At 41.5% G+C, this 21,531-nt stretch overlaps 1 protein-coding gene across 7 annotated transcripts in view; it reads left to right on the top strand.

The window, feature by feature from the left end:
* Window positions 1–21,531, top strand: part of DNAH3 (dynein axonemal heavy chain 3) — a 171,600-nt gene that overhangs the window by 58,462 nt on the left and 91,607 nt on the right. For 6 of the 7 annotated variants that reach the window (XM_072836051.1, XM_072836052.1, XM_072836054.1 and 3 more), the window contains 9 exons: window positions 4,434–4,548; window positions 6,788–6,904; window positions 7,708–7,887; window positions 9,293–9,429; window positions 10,978–11,179; window positions 12,535–12,627; window positions 13,953–14,063; window positions 17,588–17,702; window positions 20,825–21,023. In XM_072836051.1, coding sequence (XP_072692152.1) covers window positions 4,434–4,548; window positions 6,788–6,904; window positions 7,708–7,887; window positions 9,293–9,429; window positions 10,978–11,179; window positions 12,535–12,627; window positions 13,953–14,063; window positions 17,588–17,702; window positions 20,825–21,023 — 1,269 coding nt within the window. Of the gene's footprint in view, window positions 1–908; window positions 1,234–4,433; window positions 4,549–6,787; window positions 6,905–7,707; window positions 7,888–9,292; window positions 9,430–10,977; window positions 11,180–12,534; window positions 12,628–13,952; window positions 14,064–17,587; window positions 17,703–20,824; window positions 21,024–21,531 lie in introns of those variants that run through there. The other variant, XM_072836057.1, reaches the window with a different exon arrangement.

The following is a 21,531-nucleotide window of genomic DNA, read 5'->3' as shown; positions in this document are numbered from 1 at the left end:
ATCTGAATTCCCACAGGATATGACTAGCCTCATATCAGGCTGTTTTTCTCCCTCTGGTTCAGAGTAACTTAAATGTTTTTAGTAACCTCCACCTTGGGTGACTAGCTACTGGTGAAACCCACTTCCAGCTGCCAAGTGGATGACATATTATGACTTGAAAATGGAGTCAGAGATTTTATTTCAAAGGGAAATCTGAGGGATGCCTGGGTGGCTCAGTGGTTGAGCATCTGCCTTCAGCTCAGGGCGTAATCCTGGAGTCCCGGGATCGAGTCCCACATCGGGCTCCCTGCATGGAGCCTGATTCTCCCTCTGCCTGTGTCTCTGCCTCTCTCTGTGTGTGTATCTCATGAATAAATAAATAAAATCTTCAAAACAAAACAAAGGGAAATCCGAAGGGAAAAAAAAAAGTTATTGGAAACTGAGCTCCAAGCCCAGGTCTGAGTGGTTTCTGGTAAAACCATTCCACCTTTCTGGGCTTTAGTTTGCTTTTTTAAACAAACAAACAACAATAAACAGGAATGGCTTTCTGAGCCCTTAGGAGTCCAAGAAACATGGTCGGTGAGAGAATTCTTCACTTCTTTTCTCCTTTTCTACAAATGCCCTTGGACTCTGTGTATAAGAATTACTGTTTTCAGGACCAAATATTCTGTGGATTCTGATGGTTTGTCCAGATTTCCTTCAGGGCAGAGGATGGGAGATGCTGTACTGCCTGAACTAGAGTTCCTGTTAGACAGCTGGATTCAGGTCTAACTCGACACACACACTTCTCAGAGCATGGCCCCAGACCAACTGCATCATAATCATCTGGGAACTTGTTAGAAATGCACATTCTCGGGCCCCACCCCAGTCTGCTGAATCAGAAATTCTGGGTGTGGACCCTGCAATCTGTGTTTTAACCACTTTTTCAGGTCCAGTGTCCTGTGAAGAGCCACCAGCCACATATAAGCCTGTCATAGCCCACGAAAGCAGTGTGTCCAGTGAAGAGCCATCAGCCACATATCCTACTGAGCCCTTGAAATGAAACTATTCTGAATTAGAAGTGCTAGAAGTATAAATAGGTCTAGATTTCAAAGGCTTATTAAGAAAGCCTAGGAGAGGCAGCCTAGGACCCACACTGCTTTCTCTCTGGTTTACTGGGGATCACTGTTCCACCATCCCACAATTAAGGGGAAAAAAAGCAAAATACCTAATAAGTTTTAATATTACATGTTGAAATGATAATATTTTGGATATACTGAGTTAAATAAATTATTAAAATTAATTTCACCTGTTTCCTTTTACTTTTTAAAAATATGGCTACTGGAAAACTTAAAATGACATAGATGGCTCACCTTTTATTTTGAATGGGCAACACTACTCCAGGTGATTCTGATGCAGGCCAGAGTTTGGAACCCCTTCTTCATTCTCATGGGATAATGGGTCTAATCTAAGGCCCCCAAATCCCTCTGCCACCTGAATGCTCTGATGCAGTCCCCAACCCCCCAATACCACCATCACAAGCCCTCTTTGAGGAGCAGCCTGGAGACATATTCTTTTCTACCAGATGTTGGTTATTTCATTAAAAGGCCACCTTATCTTCCAATAAGATATTTCTAAGAGATAACAGCCATTGAACATTTATGCTGCACTAAGCACTTAATAAACATTAACCAATTTATTCATATCCATAACTATAACCTAATGTTGTACTACTATTACTATTGCTGTTTAACAGATGAAGAAATAAGTTGATTCCAGTGATTAGGTAACTAGCCAGAGGTCATAGCTAGTAACTGAAAGAACCAAGACCCAAGCCTAGACTGGCTGATTCCAGAGCCTTAACCATTACCCTGTACTGCCTAAAGAATAAACCCACCTAAGGAGACAGAAACTAAGCACACAGTGACTCTGCCACTTTCTTTTTTTTTTTTTTTAAGATTTTATTTATTTATTCATTCATGAGAGACAGAAAAGCAGAAACACAGGCAGAGGGAGAAGCAGGCTCCATGCAGGGAGCCCGACGTGGGACTCGATCCCAGGTCTCCAGGATCACGCCCTGGGCTGAAAGCAGGTGCTCAGCCGCTGAGCACCCAGGAATCCCAGACTCTGCCACTTTCCATGCCAATAGACTCAACTGTGACAAACCCAAAAGGGGTTACACCTTGGCTAAGTTGTTTACCTCTGTGTATCTTAGTCTTCTTATCTGTAAAATCAGAAGAAAAATAGTAGCTGGGTGATTAGTTATGGTGGAGATTATGGTGTAAGGCATGTAACCTGAACTGAGTTAACACCTAAGTTCTCACCTACTACCTGTGAGTGAAGTGTGAATTCCCCTGTGCTCCACCATCCCATAGTTAATGCAGCTTTATCACAGCACATAGTTTATAAACTTCTGTAGTACATTTGGGTAAGGTCAACTCTTGATGGGTTTCAGGGACTCCCAAACTCATTAATCCTTCCCCTGTGCAATTATTTGCATAATTACAAGTCATAAAGCATGTTACAAACATTGTACTTAATTACACCAACAACCATGCAGACGGGGACCTCAAGCCTGTCAAGTGACTTGGTCACAAGTCACAGCTTTGTAGCCAGCCTCCTCATCTCACACCTACCTGGGTTGGCACCTGCCCTTATTAATTATTCCCTATATGCACACTCATTGTGGTCATCTCCAAGAAGGACATATTTAGGACAATGACCCTGATGCTAAGGTCTTTATTAGTCATTCTTGGGAATATGCCATTCACTGCCCTGAATGGAGCTGAACTGAGGGTTCTCAGCTCTGTTTAGTTGGTCCTATTTGACTGATCACATGTGAATAATTCTCTTGCTCCTTGTGACAAGGAGAAGGAAAAAGGCACAAAATGGGGGAGGAAGACACAGTGGATTAGAAGCCAGGGGAACTAGTGTCTAGACCTGGTTCCTGCACTCCCCAGATGCCAGTATGGCTTTGGCCACATCACTTGCTTCATCTGGGCTTCAGTTTCCTGATCTCTATGTAAAGACCAGATTGTCTCTTCTGCAGTGGAGCTTTCAATGAAAGACAAGAGCTGAGGCAGAAAGAATAATCCCTCCTTCTTCTTCCAAGAATTTGGCTTCCCTGTTCTTCCCAATTCCCAGGCCACACTTGAGTTTACTTGAGTCCTGGACTTGAGTCCCAGGCCCAACTCTCAGTGTGGAAGCAAGAAGAAAGAAACTTGTCTTCCCCTTTTCTGTGGAGTAGAGGGGCTCTAGATGTGATTCAGCATATGAGGAAAATAGCATTGGTTTTTTAAAAGGTTGGGGACAGGGGCACCTAGCTGCCTCAGTTGGTAGAATCTGTGACTCTTGATCGTGGGGTTGTGAGTTCAAGCCCCACAATGGGTGTAGAGATTATGTTTAAAAAAAAAAATAGAGAGGTAGGGACAGGAAGTAGAGCAAAGCCATTAGTAAATTAACAGAAGTTCTGAGATCTGAATAGGAAGTCAGAATAATAATTCTGGACTAAGTAAAGAAAGAAAATGGGGGAACAGAGGTCTTATTTTAATGGCTTTAAAAGACTGGCTCTCAAGTGGAGACCACCTCTCCACTAGGAGATATTTGACAGTATTTGGAGACATTTTTGTTGCCATAACTGACAAGGTGGGCACAGGGAGAGTCTGCTACTGGCATCTCGTGAGTAGAGCCCAGGGATGCTACTAAACATTCTACAATGTACAGAACAGCCCTCTCTCCCAACAAAAGAATTAATTATCCACCCTGTATTAGTTTGCTAGAGCTGCTATCACAAATATTATAGACTGGATGGCTTAAGCAACAGAAACTTATTTTCTCCTAGTTCTGGAGGCTGGAAGCTCAAGATCAAGGTATTGGCAAAATTGGTTTCATCTGCAGCCTCTTTTTTTTTTTGGTTTGCAGAAGGCTGCCTTTACCCTGTCTCCTCACATGGTCTTCCCTCTTGTGTGTCTGTCTTAATCTCCTCTTCTTATAAGGACACCAGTCGTATTGGATTAGGACCCACCCTAATGACCTCATTTTAACTGAACAAACTACCTCTTTTTTAAAATTTTAATTCTAGTATAGTTAACATACAGTGTTATATTAGTTTCAGGTGTACAATATAGTGAGCAACAACTCTATATGTTACTCAGTAACTGAACTACCTCATTACAGACCCTGTCTCCAATAGGGACCTCACATTCTGAGATGCTGGAGTTTAGGACTTCAGCACATGATTTCTGGGGTTGGGGGAGGGGACACAATTCAACCTGTAACAGCCCCCAGACTGCTAGTCTGAGGGTAAGAAATCCTTCACAACATCCAAAACAGCTGGCACATTTTAGAGTTGGATAGTAAACATTTTAGTAAAATGAAGGGCATTTTGAATTTGTCTTAGGCATGAACTGAAATTCCTCCTTTACTGTGTTTTCACTGGCCTCCTCTCACTAATGTTGTTCGTGTGTTCTCTTTAGATTGGAGCCCATTGGTGCAGCTGCCAGTAAGGAATACTCTCTGGAGAAAAACTTGGAGAAAATGAAGTCGGACTGGGTTAACATGACATTCAACTTTGTGAAGTACAGAGACACTGTGAGTGTCAGCCCAAGTGCCCAGCCCCCTGACAGCAGCCCATTAATTATGCAGTAGATTACAGAGAGGAGTCATTCAGAATTGCAACAGAACTCAGGAAGGAAGGATTTCTGATGTCTTTTTTTTTTAACTGAGATATAATTGACATGCAACATTGTGTAAGTTTAAGGTTTACAAGTGTTGATTTGATTTGATTTACGCATTGCAATATGATCACCACCCTAGTGTGAGCTAACAGCTCTGTGATGTCACATAATTATCATTTCTTTTTTGTGGTGGGAACAATTAAGATCAGTCTCTTAGCAACTTTGGAGTTTTTAATGTGGTCTTGTTGTCTATAATCACTATCCTGTGCATCACTAGATTGTTTCCTCCCATCTGCCTTCCTTGTGCCAGTCATTCTTCCTTCCAAGCCCCACAGGAAGGGTGCATTTTTAAATGAAAAAAGCCTTTTGATGCAGAGCAACAAGCTTTCTCAGTGCAAAGGAACTGAACAAGACTGCTGAATTAGCATCTCCCAGGGAGGGCTCCCCACCCCTCACCCCTGTCCTTCAGAAACATACCTGGGTAAACAATACTTAAAGTATTTCAAAACAAAATATATGTTTTTTTAGTCACTCCTGTTTCTTAAGACTGTAAGAACTGTAGCTGAGCCAATGGAAGGGAAAAGAACTGGGGCCTCTTTCAGCAAGACTAGGCAACTGAGGGTGCCAGCAGCATGATGCTGCACCACCTAATGGGATCAGATACTGCTAGAGGCTCTTGTGCTGGGATGAGGGGTTGAGTTGGGGTACCTGGGAACAGCTCAGTTGCACCTGGCCCATCTTTATAGTTTGGTGTTGTTTTTTTAAAAAAAAAATTATTTATTTGACAGAGAGAAAGAGAGAGCACAAGTAGGCAGAGAGGCAGGCAGAGCAGGAGGGAGAAGCAGGCTCCCGCTGAGCAGTGAGCCCCTATGATCATACCAATGATGATACCGGTTGGATCCCAGGACCCTGAGATCTTGAACTGAGCCAAAGGCTTAACCAACTGAGCCACTGAGGGGCCACCCCCATCTTAAGAGTTTTTGACTGACACAGCTATAGACAAGGATCAACAGCAAAAGGGAGTCACCGTATCACTTTATTAAGAGCTAGAAACACCTTCTGGTGCAGAGCTACTGGTAGAAGGTAGATAAGAGAATATATCTTAGCCCCAATTTAGCCACCCAGGAAGTAAAAGCAAAGCCAGAAGGGCCAGACCCGCCAGAAAGAAGCAGACCCTTATCAGCTTGCTCAGCATAGTGGCCCAGGCAAAAGAGTGCCATTCACAGGAGCTGACTTTCAAGGCACAGGAACCTGAACTGCTAGTAAAAAATGGTCCCAGGAAAGTATAGGCAGAGGTTCCCAAACTTTTTTCTGTTTGTGGAACCTTTTGTGTCTTAGTACTTTTTTCATAGTTTCACTCCTTGGGCCAAAAGAAATACCTAACAGCTTTATGAAGTAATTAGGTTCAAACAACTTTAGTATTTGTGTCCTATCAACAACTGTTTTTTTTTTTTAAGTTCTTTTTTTTTTAAGATTTTATTTATTTATTCATGAGAGACAGAGAGAGAGAGAGAGAGAGAGAGAGGTAGAGACACAGGCAGAGGGAGAAGCAGGCTCCACGCAGGCAGCCCGACATGGGACTTGATCCCGGGTCTCCAGGATCAGGCCCTGGGCTGAAGGCGGTGCTAAACCGTTGAGCCACCTGGGCTGCCCAACTGTTTTGTTTTTTTTTTTAATACATATAAATTGAAAGAAAAAAATATTTGTATTTCATTTTTTAAAAAACCACAGCAAATTGCCGTGAGTTTGCTGCAATGTCTAGGAGCACCTCACATACAGTTTGGGAACCACAGTTCAAGGCCCAAACAGTCAGATTTGCAGTTGATCCTACCTGAGGGAGAGGGAGCAAAGAAAATGGACAGGGAAATAGGAACATAGGGAAGGGAATAGAACCATATGCTCCCCTTCCCTACCCCATCCCAAACAGACACTAATTTCAGGCCTGAGCTGGGACCGTATTTGATTTCTGCAATGGATGTAGAAAATATATGTCATTAAGAATACTTTTTAGGAAGCAAATAGAAATTCCATCACTTATAAGACAGATTTCTGTCCCACTTGGGCGGACATATGAGCTGTGGAGCCTTTGGAGATCAGTAAGAAAAGTGAAGGGGTCTTGTGGTTTTGATGGGTCAGGATATCTTTATTTGCAGGATACAAACATCTTGTGTGCAGTTGATGACATTCAGCTGTTACTTGATGATCATGTGATAAAGACCCAGACTATGTGTGGCTCCCCATTCATCAAACCAATAGAAGCAGAATGCCGGGTAAGAGGAAATGAGATTGAGGGTTTGTAATGTCTCATTAGCTCTGGGTTTGTTGGAGGAGGGAGAAGATTTTTAAGTTCAGTTAACAAAGAAGCTCAGTTTTTCCTGATTGGAAAAAAATAAATAACACAAGACTAAAGCAATAACCATCCAAGTAAGCATATGGCACACTGAGCCTTTGCAACAGTCTGCCAAAAGAGAAGATGAGATGATTCTAATGCACTGAGTAAAAATACATTTGGCAAGTATTTTATGGACTACAGTAGTCTAGAATGTAAACTGCACAAGGATAGGGGTTTGGCCTCCTTTGCTCATTGTTTGTAGAAGTGGCATAAGCTAAGAGTGCAGACTCTGGAGCTAGACAGCCAGGGTTTAAGTTCTGGCTTCGTCCCTTGTTGTGTGACCTTGGACAAGTTACTCAAACTGTTGTATGTCCATTTCTGCGTCTGTAAAGTGAAATTTGTAAATAATATCTCCCTCATAAATCTGTTGGATTAATTGGTTTCACATACATAAGGCCCTCAGACCATCACTTGTCACAGGGTAAGCAATATGGCTGCTATTATTTATTATTATTCCACTAGGAAAAGAACTACATAAGGGCAAAGACTTTTGTTGGTTTCTTTCATTGCTGAATCCATATTGCCTAGAACAATGACCAGAATATAGGGGGCAAATACTTAATAAGTATTTTTTAAGTGAATGAGCAAATAAATGAATGAATCCATCTAATTTGTTCAGTCAGTGGGCCTGTGTTACAGAGTGAAGGTTAGTGACTCAGATATGAAATGCTAAATTCACAGAAGTGGGAAGAAAAGCTGGTTCGTGTGCAGGAAATTTTAGATGCCTGGTTGAAATGCCAAGCCACCTGGCTATACCTGGAACCAATCTTCAGTTCAGAGGACATCATAGCCCAGATGGCAGAAGAGGGGAGGAAATTTGCCACTGTTGATAGTTACTGGAAATCACTTATGTCCCAAGCGGTAAGTTTTTACTCCCTAGCACATCTTACGATCAGGAATGTGGGATGCCATATGGATGTTCCTCATTGTGTATCATAGCCATGTCCCTTGAAATTTATAAGTAAACTAAATTTTTTCATTTTTTTTTAAGATTTTATTTATTTACTTAAGAGAGACACAGGGAGAGAGAGAGAGGCAGAGACACAGGCAGAGGGAGAAGCAGGGTCCATGCAGGGAGCCCGATGTGGGACTCAATCCAGGGTCTCCAGGATCAGGCCCCAGGCTGTAGGTGGCACTAAACCACTGAGCCACCCGGGCTGCCCAATTTTTTCAAATTCAATATTTTAATAATTTTTCTAATTTCAAAAATTAGAAACATAGAAATGTTACTAAAAATTCAAACATAGGAATATGTAATACAGAGAGTGGAGGACTTTTGAAAACACACCTCCAAGAAAGCAACTGTTAGCAGTTTGTATAATTTATTTAGCTCTCATTCCTAATAATGAGGTAGGAGATTTTGTCACAGAATAATGCAATAAAATGTCTATAGATTGAGGATCACTTTAGAATTCAAATAATTCTCCATATTGAGTTACTTAGTTATTTAAAGTATGTTTATTTGGTACCCATCATTGAATTAACAGAGAATACTTGAAGATGACTAGGATATGATTTCTACCTTCATAGAATTCAGTGTCTTGTGAGGAGAGAGTGTTAGGTAAATAGGAGAGTTATGATAGAAGCCTATACAAATAGCTTTTAGAACACAGGAGGGTAATTTAGTTGCCTGAGAGTGTTTAAAGAAGGCCTCCAAAGAGGATGACATTGGAAACAAGTCTTGAAGGATGAGTTCACTGGGTATACAAGGTAATCAGAAGTATCTATTAAGAGATGATATCTTTTTCCTTTTTGAAGTCAAATGTGTTCAACTGAGTCTCCCTTATAAAGAATTTACCTCAAGAAAATTTATCTGCTCTAGTGGGCATTTATACTGCCCAGCAAGTGGAGCCAGTTTTCATGATATCCTGCTTTCTCCAACTCTATTAGTATTAGTATTAGTTTAGTATTAGTTTAGATACTTTGGTTGCAAGTATTGAGTGACAAAAATTCAACTAATTTTAGATTTTAAAGATCAAATTGAACTTTATTAAACAATTAATAAATCAGGCAGCATCCCATCTAACAAATAGAGATACACTCTGAGGAGTTGTATAAAATGAAAGTTTTTTGTAGAAGAAAGAGTCAACCATCTCCAGAAGAATAGGATCATGTTGTAAGAGCATTCACCCTTGTGGGATTAGGAGGCTAAATTAGCTGGGCAGGGGGATCAGTAGTTCATGGACTTGTCATACACTCATTACAATGATCAGTCTCAGAATCTAGAAGCCCCATGGTGATTCTCACTTTTTTTCATGGAAATTAGGTGAAAGATACCAGGGTTCTGGTGGCAGCAGATCAGCCACGGATGGCTGAGAGGCTTCAAGAAGCCAACCTCCTGTTGGAGGACATCCAGAAAGGGCTGAATGATTACTTGGAGAAGAAGAGACTATTTTTTCCCAGGTATTCAGTACTGTTCTTTTGTTTGGAGTTGCCTTTTTGACCCATATACAGGTAGAATTACCTTTTTTTCATCTTGAGAGTTGGCTTCTACCAACCTATTTAATAATCTTTCCTGGTTCTCCATTCCCCACAAGGCAGCTCTCCAAGGTAGGGCATGTCTTCTTGTCATTATTTAGAATGAGTTTGAATGAACACCAGTAGGGGCCAAATCCACACTTTAGCCAACCATCATGGTCAATACCTAATTGAAGGGATATAGTAGTCATGATTAAGAGTTAAACAGACCTCTGTTTGAGTCCCAGCTTTTTCACTCACTATTCTTGAGACCTTCAGCAAATCTGAGTCCACTGTAAAATAAAAATATAATAATGGCTCTTACATATATGTTTGTGTAGATCAATGAATTAATGCATGTAGAGCATTTGGATGTCTAAACTATTGAAGAAATGTCAGTTGAATGTTTTTGTCATCAAATTTTGTAGTTTCTGATAGGTATGTTTATAAATATTTGACTCCCCCCCTCCCCCACCAAGAACCAGTGCATAAAAGTCAAAGTCATTTTAGAGGGCTAGTTCCAGAAAAGATGGTACTTGCTCCTGATAATCTGTCCATGTCTAGATCACAATGGGTGGTCACTCCATGTCATTTGATTTGAATTGGGATGTAGGTTAAATCCCAATGTGTTTTTAAGAAAAGTATATTTTAGTGTTCCCTTATCTGGAGACAGAAAGAGCTGTACTGGGATTGTGAAGAGTGATTGGTTTTATACTTTCAAATTGAGGAGGTAGGGTAGAGACAAAGGAAGTTTCTGAAAGTATTGTCATATGTTAAAGACTTACAGGATCCTAGAGGTGTGGCTCTTGTCAAGTGAAGGTTGGTTTTTGCCTCTAGCAAAGCATTAACTTTAAGAGAGTTGTGAGTTCCTGGAAAAATGTCTTACTCTGCTTGTCTCAGCTATTTGTCAATGGCCTGCAAGTTGTAAGGAAATTTAATTTTACCTCCATTTCCTTTTGCCTTTGTTCTACACGTCAGATTCATTAATAGCATACTTCTTATTTCACATTTGTGACGTTTTGTCATTCCTGGAGATAAGATAAGGAAGTCTTCTCTCTCCTAGTGGTTCTCAATACTGACTATATATTAGAATCACCTGGGATTTTAAAAACATAAATCCCCAGACCCAACCCCAAACCCATTATATTAGAATTTGTGCACAGTGCAACCTTGGAAATGGAATTTTCTTAATAAGCTTCACAGGTGATTCTAAGGTGCAGCCAAAGTCGAGAACCACTGTTCTATCCAGGTTTCTTCCAAAAGGTAGCACCCTACCCTGAAACCATATTAAATTCACATATACCAGCTTTTTTTTGTTTTTTTTAAACATATACCAGCTGTTATCCTTTATCTTGCTCTGAGGCAAAACCATGGTGAAGGGGAGTATGGCTGATATTTATGGAGTGTCCTCTACTCTTTGAGGAATATTATCTTGTTGGGAAAAGAGGTTCTCAAAAGAGATTCCAGTTGCCATCTTTCTTTGCTTTAAAATAGGTTCTTCTTCCTGTCAAATGATGAGCTGCTGGAGATCTTGTCAGAGACAAAGGACCCCCTCCGCGTGCAGCCGCACTTGAAGAAGTGCTTTGAAGGAATTGCCAAACTAGAGTTTACAGACAATCTGGAGATTACAGGCATGATCAGCTCAGAAAAGGAAACCGTTCCATTCAAACAGATTATCTATCCAACTCAAGCCAAAGTAACTCTCCTCTTACCTATTTTCATTCTTTTCTCTATAACAGCAATACAGAGAGATACAGAGAGCATATTGATTGGTTAAGCACTTGGACTCGAGTTCCATACTGCCTGGATGTGGAACTCTGGGTTCTACAACTTAAGGACTGGGCAACTTTGGGAAATTGTTTAGTCTTTCCAAGTCTCAGTTTGCCCATCTCTAAGATGGGGATTATACTGCAATCCACCTGATACACTAAATTTATGGAAGGATTTCAACCAAACCTGATGTGGAGGCAATAGTATGCATCAGACCCAACTGCTGATGCTATTCAGATCTCCAAGGGCAGAGCCTCTCTCTAAAAGTGATCTGATCGGAGCCACCTGAGTGGCTTAGTCAGTTAAGCATCAGACTTTTGATTTTGGCTTAGGTCGTGAGATTGAGCCCTCCATTGGCTCTGTGCTGAGCATGAGCATGGAGCCTGCTTAAGATTCTCTCTCTATTCTGCCCTCCCCCTCCACGTAACACTCTCTCTCTCTCTCTCTCTCTCTCTCTCTCAAAAAAGTGATCTGGTCAGACAGCTTGCTAAGGCAGGTGTTTATAAAGGTCAATAAAGTATTATGGAATAAATGCTATTTTACTCAGGTTTTTATACAAGTGTCTTTATATAATGAATAAAATGTAAATTACTCCCACTCCCACTGAACATGACAGCACCTCCATTGGAAATAGAAAAGCACTCTTGGCTTTGCTAACCATTTTTGCCAACCATACATATAAGTTGTAATAACCAAGAGTCACGTTACCAATAGACACCAGCTAGATCATAGGTGTCTGAAGTTAACAGCTACAGTGACCTAAAATTCTAAAACTGAATAATTTGCTGCACATCTGAACTGCCTGTAGAGCTTAAAAAAAAAAATCCAAATGCCTAGGTTGCATCCCATAATAATTAAATCAGAATGGCTAAGAGTGAAAGTCAGGCATCCATATTTTGTAAGAATCTCCAAATGATTCCCATGCACAGCAAAGTTTGGGAACCACTGGAATAAGGTGAGAATTAAAACTGCTCATTAGAAATGAGCAACTTATTATATGAACTGAAACATAAATGTGTCATTTGCTTCCTGAGAAGTTATGTTTCAGAAAAGGACATGAAATGCATGTTAAGAATCCCCCATTTCCCCTTTACATCACACATACTTCCTAGAATAAAAAATATATAATAAATATAAAACACATAATTAACGAATATTGTCTTCAAGGGGTGTAGGATCTTTGGCCTCCCTCCAGCCTTGGTCCAGAGAGAAAGCTGGGTCTGCCCATGATCCCTCTTTCCAGGCATGGCTAACTTGCTGCTTCTTTGTCTTACCCTGCAGGGCATGGTGGAAAAGTGGCTCCAGCAGGTGGAGCAGATGATGCTTGCCAGTATGCGGGAGGTTATTAGACTTGGGATTGAAGCATATGTCCAGGTAAATGAAAATCGGAGTACACGTGCCAGGGTATTGGTACAGCAACAACAACTTTGGGATGATGATTAAGTGGATCAATTCTAACCACCCCTTTGCCTTTTCCCAAAACCCACCCCAAACCTGCTGGGTAATGCCTGGCCCCTCCGTGACCCCTCTGTGCTTCTCTCCTCTTTCCCTGTGAATCCTGGGGTGATGCACATATTTCTGGTGAAATGTTTACGGTTTGGGGCAGGTGGCACAAGACAAGATGGTTAGCCAGAACCCTCTGGCTGCTAGCCGCAAGTCCCTTCTGGGAAATGAATTGATGGCAGGAGGTCTTTTTAGAGCACCTTCCAATTAAGCATCTCTCCCTCTAGGCTTTCCGTTTACATTACACATACCCTGAACAGTACAACTCATTAAATTCCCAAAGCTTTAGGGGAAACAGGTATGATGGAAGAAAGCCAAAAGAAAAGAACTGTTGGCAATCACTCTTCAGCCAGCTCCTAGCAAGGTTAAATGTAGGAAGACCAGAGCTTTGTACTCCTTGACTTTGGGTGTCTTTTCTTACTTTCCAGGGCCCCACCCCCACGACCCCTTCCATCAAACAAAAGAATATTCATTCAGTTAACACCTTCCCACTAAAATATGGGGTACTGACCCTGCTGTCCCTCTTAGAAGTAGCATTGTAAATGAAAGGCCAGTCCTTTGTCCTATGATTTATTTTAAATAAAAAATTAAGTTAAAGAAAAACGGCTACCTGTATGGACTGACTCCATGCCGTTGCATCTAGAGCAAGAGCCAGCAACCTTTTTCTGTAAACTAAATGTTTTTATAATGTCTTCAGCTCTGTGATCCACACACACCATTTATCTTTACCCTCATAGTACAGAAGCAGCCTTGGATGATAGGTAAGAATGGGTGTGGCTGTGTTACAATACACCTTTATTTACAAAAACAAAAGCAAGGCCAGATCAGACCTCTGGGCAAGGCTAAGAAAACTGGCACATTACTGCAATATTATGTAGCCATCAAAAAGGGTGGTTATGAAAACTCTCTGTAAACCTTGACTGTAACTGTGTAAAATACTTGGGTTGGGAGCTTAAGAAAAAAAAGAAAAAAAAAAGAGTTGATGAGATTGTTGATGATTTTTTTTTTTCTCTTTCATAAAATTCAGGAAGACACAAGTCAATAATCCCAAAGATATCAAGTCTGGTAGCTTCTGAGGGTGGAGGAAGGTTTTGTGTTTGTTGAGGGGATAGGGTGGGGAATGTTTTTCAGATGTTGGTTTAAGTCAAATAAGTTGAGCTGACTATACCACCTGACCCCATCCCATACTTTCCCAGGTCCCTCGTAATCAGTGGGTCTTGCAATGGCCTGGCCAGGTGGTCATCTGTGTCTCCTCCATCTTTTGGACCAAGGAGGTGTCCCAAGCCCTGGTCGAAAAGACCCTTCCAGTAAGTGAGCATGTTATGAAGTTTGTAGAGGAGATTCAAGGTCAATTAGGATCTATAGGATATATAATTAAAGTAGCCATGTTTTCTAAACAACAGCAACAAAATCACAGCATCCAACAATGGCATAGAGAAGTCAGTGTTTTCATTGGGACAGTGGGTTGGAGAATTTGGAATTGGAGCTGTTCTGGAGTTATCTAGTATAATACCTCTCATGGTCCTTCCCAGACAGAAATTCTAGGCTGCAGTATTCTTCATTTTTATCACTTTGTTTTCAGGGGTCAACCTGGTAAAATTTCCACCAACAGAGACCTCTCTCTAGCCTTCTTCCTGGGCTAAAAGACCATATGGTCCTGTTTTCTCCTCTTCCACCATTACCTGCTTCTTGCCACCTTCAGTTCAACACAAACCCACCTACAGCTCTTCATGCAGTGTCCTCTTGAGACCAAGAGTGCTCTCAAGTCCTGCTTGTCAGATCCAGATTTGCATATTTCCAGTTAACTCCTGTCATTGAGGCCAGTGCTTGAGAGTTCAAGACCTGAATGAACTTTAGTTCAAATCCTAATACTTGGGAATCCCTGGGTGGCTCAGTGGTTTAGCGCCTGCCTTTGGCCTAGGGCATGATCCTGGAGTCCCAGGATCGAGTCCCATGTAAGGCTCCCTGCATGGACCCTATTTCTCCCTCTGCCTGTGTCTCTGTCTCTCAGTCTGTGTCTCTCATGAATAAATAAATAAAATCTTAAAAAAAAAAATCCTGATACTTTCCCTTGTTAGCTGTATGACTACGGGCAAGCTACTTAACCTGAGTCTCAGTCTCCTTGACCATATAATGAGCCGCAGTGTACCACATTGTTTTTTTTTTTTTTTTTAATTTTTATTTATTTATGATAGTCACAGAGAGAGAGAGAGAGGCAGAGACACAGGCAGAGGGAGAAGCAGGCTCCATGCACCGGGAGCCCGACATGGGATTCGATCCCGGGTCTCCAGGATCGTGCCCTGGGCCAAAGGCAGGCGCCAAACCGCTGTGCCACCCAGGGATCCCAGTGTACCACATTGTAGTACAACATCATAGTACAGTATTGTTGGAAAGTTAAATGAGATGGTAGCAAGTTAGTACTAGAGCCCAGGCTATGAGCCCCACAAGGCAGAGACCATGTCTATTTTGCTTACTATTATATTTCCTGGAGTTATTGCAATGCTGAGCACATAGTAGGTGTTCAATAAATATTTACTGAACAAATGAATGGTAACTTCATTCCCAACCTTTTTACCATGGTATAATTTCCCATGATTATCTCATCAGACCTTCTGCTACTCCCCTCTCAGATGACTGGCTGCAGACCAGAAAATATTTCAATTTACTATATTTTGCTTTATACCTTAAAATTAGAACATTAGCATTTGACCAAGGTTCAAATTTCTACACATTCCATGTTGATAATTCCTACAAACATATTGCACTTTACACTTGCAAACTGCTTTCACTGAATTTCATTTCAAACTTTTTGAAACACTAAAAAATTCTGATTTTTATGACAGCATCTCTGTCCCCTAATTTTCCTACATGTAATAAGGGGAGACTGTTTCTCATTACACACTCCAGCCCTGGAGTGTATATATGCTGAATAATGTGGCTCAGCATCCTAAAAGAAGCAGGTGTTGATACAGGATCGCTATCCATCCATCCGTCCATCCATCCATCCATTGTTCATTTAAAAAATATTTATTTGACATCTGTTCCATGCTGGAATGATGCTACAAAGCAAAGTGAATTAGAGTTGAATAAGAAAGACATGGTCCCTGTCCTTGTGGATTTACAGTCTAGTGAGGGAGATAAAAAGTCTCTTTGATAGAACTGTGATGAGGAAAGTATGGGGATCCAGGAAGCATGGGGAGGAAGGAGAGAAGCAAGAGAGGAATTAGGATTGGAAACAATTTCCCAGAAAATTGGTGTCTAAGAGGAGACATAAAATATAAATAGGAATTCGCCAAGCAAAGAACAGGAGAAAGAGTGTTCCAGAGAGAAAGAGAGAGACCAGAATGTGCAAAAATCTGAAGATGAAAAATATGGTGCATTCCAGCAACTGAAGACACTTGGGTTCAGAATAACTGTGGAATGGTTGTGGTTTAAAAAGATGTATGGAAAAAAAAAATATATATGTATGGAGCAGCCTCATCATGAAGGGTTTTCCAGACCCACAGAAAGGGCAATGGGGAAGCATTTGAAAGGCTTTTTAAATTTTAGTTTATTTTTTGCTGTGTGACAGGTACTTTATTAATAATAATAACTGTCAGTATTTACTGGGTACTTTATTCACATTGTGCCAAGTGCTTCACCATCTCATTTAATCTTCAAAACAGCTCCAAGAGGTAACTGTAATCATCTAGACTCAACAGAACAAGATACTGAGACTCAAAGGGTTAATATGGTTTACCCAGAACTGCATAGCTAGGAAGTGGGGAAGGTGAACTATGAACCTAATGTGGTCTCTGGTTTTTTTCCTTTTAAAAATTTATTTCTATTTTTTAACTCCTTATTTTCAAGTGATGTCAGCCTTACAAGTAATGATGCAATAATAATACAAAGAATTTTCATATATCCTTCATCGAGAATCCCCCAATATTAACATTTTAAATAACCACACTACAATTATCCCAATCTGGAAACCAGCAGTGATGCAAGATACAATCTTATCTAATCTTTTAAATTGACTAATCTAGGGCAGCTCTGGTGGTTTAGTGGTTTAGCGCCACCTTCAGCCCAGGGCGAGATCCTGTAGACCCGGATCGGGTCCCTGCGTGGAGCCTGTTTCTCCCTCTGCCTGTGTCTCTGCCTCTCTCTCTGTGTCTCTCATGAATAAATAAAATCTTAAAAAAAAAAACTATAAAAAAGAATAAAAAGACTGTACTTTAAAAAAATAATAAATTGGCTAATCTAAATTTAGCCATTTGCCCCACTGATGTCTTTTTGTCTCATCTGGGGTCCATTCCAGGATTACAGTTTGTGTACATTTACCTTTTACATCCCCTGTGTCTCCTTTAATCTGAAAAAGTTTCAGATTGTTTCTTGTTAATTCAGATTTATTGCATAATTTATATACAGTAAAATTTACCCATTTTAATGTACAGTTCTGAGTTTCAGCAAGCACATACATTTGTGTAACCACCATCACAATCAACATATAGAACCAGTTCATGCCCCTCCCCTCCAAATTCCCTCAAGCCCTTTGTAGCAACCCCTTCCCCTGCTCCAGCTTCTGGCAATTACCCCTCTTTTGTCTGCTCCTATGGTTTTGTCTTTTCCACAATAATAACAAAAAAAATCAAGGTATGTAGTCTTTCAAACTTGGCTTCTTTCAGTTAGCATAATGCATTTGCAATTTGTCTAGAGGCTAATGAAGGGGGTGAGGAAAAGGGAACTGAAGGGATAGCTTGGGCCATGGGGTGGTAGAGGGTACCATTCCCTAAGACGGGGTTACAGGGGAGAATCCAACTTAACCAGTTGTCCCCTCCTTTGCCCCTGCCAGGATTTTCTGAAAAAGAGCAACGATCAGATTGCACAGATTGTCCAGCTGGTGCGAGGGAAGCTGAGCAGCGGGGCTCGACTCACTCTCGGGGCCCTCACGGTCATTGATGTCCACGGTGAGCGAGGAGAGAGGCCTCTCTGGCATTGCTGACTGTCTAAAAACAGCAGCCAGGCTCGCTGCTCTCCATTCCTCTGGATGGAGTGATTCAGGGTCCCTTTTCCCTTTAGGGAGAGGCTTCTCCAACTAACTGAGAGTAAGGTGAGGAGGTAAGGAGAGAAGCTCAGGTTTCTTGAGAATCTCCAGCATGTTTTCCCCTCCCATCCCCGCCCTTGTTTCCAGGAAACCTCCAAGCAGGACTCTCGCCAAGACAATGGGCAACCAAAGCGATTTCTGAGATTCACCAACTAGGAATGATTTCTTGAGGCTACCATAGCTAATATTTTTTAATACTCACCGGTGCCAAGCTTTGTGCTGAGTGCTCAACATACATTATTTCATTTTTATACATACTTCTCAAATTGAGAACCTGAGGCTTGTTTACCTAAGCTATATGAGTGTATCCAGAGGCCTACAGCTAATAAGTAGCAAAGGCTGTTTTATAATTTGATGTAATTGGTTTTATTGTAATTCTATGTCTGTCTGATTCCAAACCCAGGAGACTGGAAATGGGCAGTGTATGCAAGGAGGAAGCGGGAGAGAGATAATGTCTTCCAGCACTTACCTTTAAAAAAAAAAAAAAGAAGGGGAGGAGGAGGAAGAACTGGGGCCTTTATATAAAACAAACCACCCCCTCACCCTCACTCCATCACCACCAAGGAAACTAGGGCTGGACTAGCTGGTTGCCTGGAAACAGTGTCTTTCTTGTTCATACTTCCAGCTTCCTACTGGCATTTCATGGCATCTTATTCTCCTTAAGGTTGATGCTCTTTTCAATCTAATTTCTCTTGGATAGACGAGCATGCAATCAGGGAGAGAGAAGGGAAAACGTGATCTTCATTTGGTAGGAACTGAAGATGTGGTTATTGCCCAGGGTACCCCAGAGTGGTTGTGTTCACACACATGCACACGCACACACACACACACACACACACACACACAGAGCATCGTGCAAGCATTCCCAACTCAGTCCCTTGAGATTCACCTTCCTTGGGACACCTGGGTGGCTCTGCGGTTTAACACCTGCCTTCGGCCCAGAGTGTGATCCTGGAGTCCTGGGATCGAGTCCCACATCGGGCTCCCTGCATGGAGCCTGCTTTTCCCCTTGCCTGTGTCTTTGCCTCTCTCTCTCTCTATGTCTCTCATTAATAAATACATAAAATCTTTTTAAAAAGGGGGGCGGGCAGCCCAGGTGGCTCAGTGATTTAGTGCTGCCTTTGGCCCAGGGCCTGATCCTGGAGACCCAGGATCGAGTCCCACATAGGGCTTCCTGCATGGAGCCTGCTTCTCCCTCTGCCTGTGTCTCTGCCTCTCTCTCTCTCTCTCTCTGTGTGTGTGTGTGTGTGTGTCTCTCATGAATGAATAAATGAAATTGTTTTTTTAAAAAAAAAGCATATTTAAAAAAAAAGAGAGAGATTCACCTTCCTCTTGGGTCTCTCATGGAGACCCCTACTCCTGCTACCACTCTATGATTTCCCTCAAGAACCTGGAGGAGTATCAAATTCCTCAGGAAGGACAGGAGAGCTGTTGGTATAATCTTCAAAGACTCTTCTAGAGGGTTTTGGATTTCACTATCATAAAGACTTCTCTTCGCAAAGAGACAGTAGACTTATAGGAGTGTCCCTTTACAAAGTTATGTTTCTGAGATACTAAATTCGAGCTGCTGCCCTACTTTTTTTTTTTTTTTTAAAGTAGGCTCTACGCCCAGCGTGGGGCTTAAACTCACAACCCTGAGATCAAGACCTGAGCTGAGATCAAGAGTTAGATGCTTAACCAACTGAGCCACCCAGGTGCCCCTGCTGTCCTAGTTCTGAGATCTCAATAGCTCTCACCTAAGAGTTCCCTAAAAAATAGCTAATGATTCTTAGAAACCAATGTTCACTCTTCAACTTCAGGGCTTCCTATCACTGTGAGAAAATTAAATTAGGCTCATAATCTTGTGACAGAAAGAAGGAAACCCAGAAGTATATTTCCCTTCTGGTTTCTCAGGCCCCCTAATGGAAAAGCTGTATCTAACCATGAGTTCATGGGGCCCCTTCCCTTGCCAACTGCATCAGGCCAAGCTGATTATGTTCCCCTAGGATATCCTAGAAGTCTGGAACAGGGCCCAAAGGGTCATACTGGGGATATGACAGCATTTGGGATAACTACAATATTGCAAAGCTCTTTGGGTCAGTACCCCAAGAATTTGGGAATGATAACAGTAGCTAGTATTTATATAATCTTTCTTTTCTTTCATCTATCTGTATCTGCATATTTGTGTAGATGTGCAGATATGCAGATATTTATATATGTAGTTATATATATGTACGTATAGATATATATGTGTGTGTGATATATGTCTGTACATATAGTTGACCCTTGAATGACATGGGTTTAAACTGTACAGGTCCACTTACATGAGAATTTTTTGGGGGTAAATACAATACTGTAAATGTACTTTCTCTTCTTTATGATTTTCTTAAACATTTTCTCTAGCTTTATTGCACATTATATAATACATAAAACTTACAAAATATGTATTAATTGTTATCTGTAAGGATTCCAGTCAACAGTAGGCTATTAGTAATTAAGTTTGAGGAGAGTCAAAAGTTACACATAGATTTTTTTCTATATTGTAGATGGGCACCCCTAACCCCCAAGTTGTTCAAGGGTCAACTGTATACAGTTAATCCTTCTAATAACCTTATAATAACCCTATAAAGCAGGTACTGTGTTATCCTCATAGAGAGGTTGAGTAACTTGCCCAAAGTCACATAGCTAGTTAATGGCAGAATCAGAATTTGGATCCAGGCAGTCTGATTCCAGAGGATGTGCTTTTAATGCCTCTGCCGCATTGTCTGAGAGTAGACAGTGCAGCAGATTCTCTGCCTGGCTCCTTGGGAGAAGCAAAGACCAGCTTCTGAAAGAAATTACTACCTGCAAGTCAGGACTGGGCAGGGAGGCTAGTTGAGCCTGAAACTGGAGAGTGAGGGATGGCCTAGATTATGTCCTCAGACCTCCTCTGAGCAGTCTGTGGACATAGAAGTATGCTGACAGTTCTGCATTTGTATGTTTCTATGTCTGCGTCTGTCTCAACAGCTCGTGATGTTGTGGCCAAGTTATCTGAGGACAATATCTGTGATCTGAACGATTTCCAGTGGATCTCCCAGCTGCGCTACTACTGGAATTCAGAGAATGTGCATGTGCAGATGATCACCACAGAAGCCTTGTATGGCTATGAGTACCTGGGGAACTCCCCCCGACTGGTGATTACACCCCTCACTGACCGCTGCTACAGGTAACCTCTGCCCCCTCACCTAGACTCAAAGGGTGAATAGAGAATTTCAGAAGGAAAATCTTCTGAGGAAGAAGGTGAGGGACATCTTGACTTTGTGACTTTACATTTCAAATTCTCAGATTTTAGAATTTTGCCCTTAGTTACCATGGTCCCACAGATGGTCATGGAAATTAGGTGGTAGGCCAGAAAAAAGAACCTGGTAGGAGTCCTAATGCAAATTAATACGACCAAATCAACAAGCAGAACATTGATGCCTGTCCTTAACAATGCCACAGTACTTAAGTAGAAAGCTCTCCCATGGCAGGAATCAAGATGGTGCCTGGAGATCCCATGGATAAAGAGAAAAAGGGCCAGGTGAAGGAGTCTGACAAGGAGCTCCAAGCTTGGCCATCCAGTCTGGTGGCGAGATGTAGTCATTTTGTGCTCAGTAAAGTGCTTTCCTTGGTGTTCATAACATTAGAAATCTGAACTCTGTGGATGTGTCTGTCAACTTTATGATATTTAGATT

Source organism: Canis lupus, chromosome 8 (genome assembly GCF_048164855.1).
Source record: "Canis lupus baileyi chromosome 8, mCanLup2.hap1, whole genome shotgun sequence".
NCBI classification, from domain to species: Eukaryota; Metazoa; Chordata; class Mammalia; order Carnivora; family Canidae; genus Canis; species Canis lupus.
This window is presented reverse-complemented; position numbering and strand designations above follow the sequence as displayed.